This window comes from Gymnoscopelus microlampas (assembly GCF_963454915.1).
Source record: "Gymnoscopelus microlampas genome assembly, chromosome: 12".
NCBI classification, from domain to species: domain Eukaryota; kingdom Metazoa; phylum Chordata; class Actinopteri; order Myctophiformes; family Myctophidae; genus Gymnoscopelus; species Gymnoscopelus microlampas.
In genome coordinates this window covers 31,638,944-31,645,840 of record NC_139949.1, presented here as the reverse complement: position 1 = coordinate 31,645,840, position 6,897 = coordinate 31,638,944, and the positions used below count along the sequence as shown (strand labels likewise).

Genomic DNA, 6,897 nt, shown 5'->3' with positions numbered 1-6,897 from the left:
AAGGGAGAACGGTGTACTGCAGGCCAGCCATAGAAGCCACTGAAATTCAACTCAACTGTTAGTTTAGCCTACTTTTAAAATAATCCTACATGAACTGGAGACGATATATATTTTAATAAAAATATGTCTCCAAATGTATGTTGTGTCTTTGTCAACATATCTTCTTGTTTTGATGTGTTTCACATTTCATTTGATTTGACACTTGATTTACCCACATGTTAACAGAGCATAGGGGAGACGGCAGATGGCATTTCAGTGACATCACTGTCTTTGACGAGGGGAATTCTTTATTCTACATCCCGATCCCGACTGACTTTGTTCATGTCTATATTTTGTCTATATACTGTATATTGCCAAAGCAAGTGTCAAAATATAATAAAAACAGTTTGAGAAAATGGGGAAAGTATACAGTAGGAGGGGGTACAGTAGGTTAAACAGATTGCGTCACATTGCGTCGTTATATGTTACAGTATATACAGGGAACAAAGCTGTATAAAGAGTGTGTGTGTGTGTGTGTGTGTGTGTGTGTGTGTGTGTGTGTGTGTGTGTGTGTGTGCGTGCGTGCGTGTGCGTGTGCATGTGTGTGTGTTGTTTTTCTTTTTTTGTGGACAGAATGTTTAACATATTTCATATATTTATATTTATATTCATAGATATATTTATATATATATATTATAGATATAGCTATAGATATAGATATAGATATATAGATATTTAAAGACAGAACATCTACTTTATGATGGTTTGATACTTTAGTGTATTAAAACTAATATCAACGGATTAATGCATTTATTTCTGTGTATATATACAACAGTCAATATCGTTGGGTTGTTAGACCCAGGCGGGTCTGTCTGTAGTGTAGCCTACTATACGTAGGTTAATTGTGCAGAAATCCCTCACGGGGTCCACCTAGTTACACCTGCACACTCCCATCACAGAGGAGGACCCCACCTTGCAGAATGATGTAGATGTGTGAATAAAGATGAGAGTTGGGCGTTTCATCTTGTGTTGGGTCTGTGTCTGAGCTTCAGGACAAAGAAGGGGATGTAAGCAGTGAATGGAACTCCAGCAGTCTATGGTCTCTCTTCATTTTGGCGTGTTCCAAAAGAGTATCCATCAGCTCCAGGTCATTTTTGGCATGAAGGTGTCTGAGGAGGTACCACCTTGCCACCTGGCCCACTGACACAGGGCAGTCCTGGGAGGACATGTACACCAGGCGCTCTAACAGACACCTGGTTTCCTTAGCGGCCATCTTGGTGGTAAACTGGAGCAGAGCCTGGAAGAGGACCACCACAGGGGAGGATCCCAACTTCAGCACCTCAGTGGTGGCCTCAAGCACCAAGTCCTTCCAGTCATTACCAGGAACACCAGCCATGCAGGGTCCCAGGGCCAGCAGAGCCAGTCTGAGCAGGCTGGATATCTGGCTACTGTGCACACCCAGCTGCGAGGCCAGCTGCAGACTCTGTCTGTAAGCCATCACACCTTGGAACAGAAGTCCCTGGTTACAATAAACCTCTGCAAACCAATGCCAAGCTCCTAGCTGGTTGGGGTTAGCCATGACGGTGCTACTGAGCTGTTCCAGTACAGCCTCTGGTAGAACAGTACCACCTTCAGCCATGAGGAGGCGCTGACACTGCACCTGTCTGAGCAACAGCACTACTGCTGGATGTTCTGGAGACACATTCAGCACCTGTGAGCAGAGGGCCTCAGCTTGGTCAAGCTGCCCTCCCAAGGTGAGACCTGTCACTGCCTGTTGCAGTACCCAGCCTTCCAGAGCCTGTGCCAGGGGGCGCTCCAACTCTTCCACATCACGCACTTTCTCAGAGACCACTGACATCAGGGTTAGCTCCAGTCCTTTTCTGTAAGGAGCAGAGCCGTAGAGGAAACAGCAAGTGTTTTCTGTGTGACAGGCAGCCATTAATCCCGCCCACACTGCAGGGTCATCAGGACGGATCAGCACAGCTCTCTGCATGGTTTTGAGTGCATTCCTGTGCCTGTCTTCTCCAAAGTGTTTCCCACTGGCCAGCTGGTTTACGCCACTGTATAAAAATGCTCCCTTTCCTTGGGTCATACTGGAAAGACAGGCCACATGGCCGGCCATCGCTCCACCATTAGCTTTCCCGGGGCAGTACTTTGGGACCAGCCTGGACAGGAGGGCCCATAGAGATGGGTTGCCTGGATTGCTATGTACGGCTCTGGCTGCCTCCCTCTGCACAGCACTGTAGTTACCTTGTAGGACCAACAGGGCACAGGTGAGCAGACATCGCTGCTCCACAGCATCTCCTGTGGCCATTCCCAGTTTCAGCAGCTCTGTTAGAGCAGCAGTGGCTAGTGTAGCATCACGATGCACCAAACCCAGGGAGCAGAGGCACAGTAGAGACTCTGGGATAGGCTCCTTTAACATGGAGCATTTGAAGAGCAGGGTTTTAGCAGCGTCCAGGTTACCCTGTCTGTGCTGCAGCAGCGCCAGGGCTGTCAAGACGTATGCCTTCTCCTTCTCACTGGACGCCACCGCCAGGGCACGCTCATACGCATCAGTGCTTTGTGGGATGAGCCCTGCCCTACAGAAGGCCAGAGCCAGGCCAGTCAGATCACAGAGGTCCTGCAGTGGCGTGGAAGAGTACACACGCACCGCATCTTCCCATTGACCCGAGGTGCATAATGCGCGACCATAGCTGCCCAGAGCAAAAGACAGTTTTTCTGAAGGAGACGTTGATTGAAGCAGTTCCACAGCCCTCTGGTAGGCCCGCACAGCCTGCATCTTCAGCTGCAGATGTTCGTTTAGGTATCCCAGCATAATGAAGGAATCAGGATCACACTGGATCCTCTCTGTGTACTTGCTGAGAGCCACCTGAGCTGAAGCGACAGCGTTCATCTGGACAATATTGTAGCAATACAGCTCAGAGTCTCTGTTGCTCTTGTCAAGCAGAGTAGAGCACACCCAGTAGGCATAGCCTTTCACTCCCTCTGCATGTGTGCTGAGCTCCGTGGTGTGCCTAAAGAGATCCATGGTGTCGTGGTTTCCCACTGTCTCTGCTATCAGGGCCTGTCCAATCCAGCAATTGACATAAAGGGGCTCCAAGGACTGGGAAATCTTGAAGGCCTCATGTGAAAGCGCAATATTTTTCTTCTTCAGATACAGGGCACCAAGATTTGTCCAGGCAACAACATTATTAGCGTCAGCTTGAATGGATTTGATGAAGCAATGCTGAGCCAGGGAAAAGTTTTCAACTCCTTTGTTCATGGCAATCACTCCAAAAGCATTCCAATAGCTGTGGTTCCCATTGTCCATCTTAATTGCCTTTTTCACACACTGTTGGGCCTTCTCCAGGAGAAAGCTGACCTCCTCCTCTGCAGGGCAGGATATGTTGGCCTGGTGGTAGTAGATTAGCCCCAGGGCATACCAAAGGCTGGCAGCCTCAGGCATTAACTTCAGGGCACGGCCATAAAACCTCTCCCCAACTTTGAGTGTCTGGGCCTGGTTAAGACTGTGGCTCTGGGTGGTGGGTTCTAAACCAGCCAACGGTCCAGGCACCAGAACTTGGGCTCTGTTTGGGGACATGGTTCCAACGGTGGTGCAGGCATCTCCAAGCAGCTTCCACAAACAGGACAGGTCTGGACGAAGTTCCACTGCTCTGAAGAGGTTTTTTAAAGCCTGTTGGATGAGGTCAATCGCCCGTCCATCTCTGCAATCTTCCATCATACCTTTAGCCAGTTCCAGCAGACACTCCCCTAGACCTTTTAAAGCAGGGACATAGTCCTCCCGTGCTGTGATCTGCAGGTACTCTGCAGCAGCCTCTTTGAATTTGCCCATGGTCTGTTTGATTGCAGCTGCCTGGTAGACACTGTAGATGGAGGAAGGGTGGAGCTGGTGGGCCTTGCCAAAGGCCTTCATGGCTGCCGTGAAGCTCCTGCGGTTCAGGTAGGCTTCACCCAAACACTCCCAACACACCCAGTCCTCTGGGTCGGCCCTCAGAGCTGCCTGCAGGTCGGCAATGGCCTGCGGATGTTGTCCAACCTTTAGGTGGTAAAGGCCACTTCTCATCCAAGCCCACTTGGCCGAGCCTGGAGAGGCTTTCTGTAACACTGACTGAAGCATTGCCAATGCAGTGTCCATGTCCCCTTGCTCCATACAGAGGTCCACAGAGGCAGCCCCTGACTCAGCATCGCTGTTGTCCAATTCAAAGGCCTTCTTATAGCAGCCTTGTGCTCGGCCACGGTCCTTAGCCACCTCGCGATAGTAATGTCCCAGGTAGCGGAACACAGAACCAAGGTGGGGGTCCTGCTTCGCTGCCTTCATCAAGTGCATGTGGGCCTTGGTCCTGTCTTGACGAGTTTCTTCTCCCATGTCCCAGTAGAGCTGTCCCAGGAGGAAATAGTATTCCCCACAATCTGGACCCTGGGCTGCTGCCTGTATGAAACTCTGCTCTGCCAATTGATGCTGATTCTGGGCTAACTGGGCAAGTCCTCTTAGCGCCAAGCCCTGGGCCAAATTAGGGTCAGATCCTAGCAGCTCAGATGATACCTGGAAGGCACGGTCCACCTGTCCTTTGATCAGATACGCTCTTCCTTTAAAGGCCATCAGAACAGAATCATTTTTAGCACCTGGGATCTTTGTGAGTATCTCCAGAGCCTGGTCTGCAGCCTTCTCAGTCATGCTCCTAACCAAGGCCTCGAGCCTCAGCCTCAGGAGGCTGACCCTCAGTTTCTCATCTCCAGACATACACAAAGTCAGACCTTGGGCGCAGGATGTGGCACAGTCCGAGTAACTGTGCATTCTGAGCTGGGCCAGAGCCAGGCTGTTCCAGCCTGTACTGGAACCTATTTGTTTTAACCCTTGTGCCAGCTTCTTAATGGCATCTAGATATTTGCCTTCCTGCAGAGCTTTGGTACCCAGACCTAGATGACCTAAACCACTGTCTGGGACCATTTCCAGGAGCCGGGCAAAACAGTGGCTTGAGTCCTCACTGAGGACACCTGTTTTGAGATAGTTAGAGCAGAGGACCTCCAGAGGATAACTCAGAGTTGGATAGAGGGACAGCATGTACTCACACAACTCTTTCATTTTGGCCTCTTCGTGTGACAGTTTTGATAGACATTTGACAAAGTCAGCTGAGAGCTTCCTGTGGTCCTCTCCTGGCACAGGTTCGGTGAGAGCCATAGCCCTTTCAAAGGCTGTGATTAGATGCTGTTGAGTTTCATTGTCCGGCTCCTCAGAATCGGTGCTGTCTGAGAGCATACAGATTATCTGCTTCCATAGGTCCAGTAACACTTTCTTCTCCACAGCCTCCTCCTCCTTCAGTTCAATACGTCGTAGGCAGACTTTAGCCAACTTTAAATATTCTTTGTCCGACTGATAGATGTCTGACAATTTTTGTATCACGTCATAACATTTGTTTTTGTCTGAGCTGGCATACAGCTCACTAAGTTTCTGGTAAATGTCAGGTAGGTCTGCTTTACAATCCCACTGGTTAGTCTTTTCGTACAGATTGGCCAACCCCTGCCATGCCAGTAGCTGTTCAGGTTCCAGTTCAACAGCCTTCCTGTACGCAGTCTGAGCCTGGTCTGGCTGGTCCAGCTCACTTGCCGCCAAGCCGATGAACACCCACGCATTATAATTGTTCTTCTCAAGTTTCAAAACAGCTTTGCAGTGTTTAAGAGCCTCTTTGAATTCTTTGTTTTTAATGGCCTCTTTGGCACTCTTTAGTGCTGTTTTCAATTCTTTATTAGACATCCTGTGGTGATGTTGTTACATCGGTAGCCCAATTAATAAAGTAACTGTGTGCATTGGAAACTTGTGTTTTGTAAAGCCTGTTATCTGCGTGCGTGCATGTATGTATGTGTGTCTGTGTCTTGTTCTATATATATATACAGTATGTATATGGAGATATACCAAGTTGGTGAGTCATCAATTGTTCCTGAGTAGACCGGTCTAGTCTATATATCTATATATTATCCTATATTAATATATACTGCCCCGTCATTATGACTCAGACATAACCATATATGGAGATCCCACCACAGCTACACCCAAATATGGTGTGTGTCATGCTGACTGTGACAGCATGACATCAGACCCAAACAAACCGTGTTGTCATGACATCAGGCTAAAAAAAGAACCAAACAAACCTTGTCGTCATGAGTCGGATCGGCGGTGCGACGTAGGCGTGAATCTCTGCATGTCTGTCTGTCCCCTCCCCTGCATATCTCTAGAAAAGAAATGTTCGACCGATAGACTTGTGTGTATCGCAGAGGATCTGAGGGAGTGATGGGCCGAGTGAGAAGTCGGCCAGATCGGTGGTTGTCCAGAAATATGTATAAATACGCAATCTGTGTATCAGCCTGTCTGTGTCTGTGTCCCTTCATGCCCATATGGAGATCCCTGATGTCATCAAAATGACGTCATCTATTAATGCGCAAAATCTGTCTGTCTGTGTGTGTCCCGCACATCTCGGGGCATCCAGATTCTCGGAGCCTCAGCACAAGTCTGATGACACATAGGCCTACAGCTAAGACGTGACGCTCACTGATGGATCAAATCACCTGGTTCACACACATGTTCTTCGGAGTGGAATTGATATTAACATCACTGACTGCTCCTTTGTTTACAACGAAAGGAGGCTGGGCTATGGCTACATTTGCATCACAAAGGTCAGAATTTGTGGTTCAAAGGGTTCTGCTGTACTACCAACTGTAAGGAATGTGAATTCCCTCCCTGTGTTGGTCAGGGCTGGCATCGGAAATATAATGGCACTGCAAAATGACATGCCCCTTCAGGTGAGCCGAAAACATTACCTCTCTCTCTGGAATAATGAGGATCCTGTAGGCAGCATAATGGGCTTCACATGGCCCTCCATCTGATGTGGTGCTGGAGTGGACGGTGAGATGTGTGGTCTT

At 48.8% G+C, this 6,897-nt stretch overlaps 1 protein-coding gene across 1 annotated transcript; it reads right to left on the bottom strand.

Moving 5' to 3' along the window:
• Positions 1-1,027: 1,027 nt before the first annotated feature.
• Positions 1,028-5,734, bottom strand: LOC311057299 (tetratricopeptide repeat protein 37-like; the record flags this gene model as incomplete). The annotated part of the gene is made up of 1 exon (XM_084074252.1): positions 1,028-5,734. The coding sequence occupies one exon, from the start codon at positions 5,732-5,734 to the stop codon at positions 1,028-1,030; it is 4,707 nt and encodes a 1,568-aa protein (XP_083930378.1).
• Positions 5,735-6,897: the final 1,163 nt, after the last annotated feature.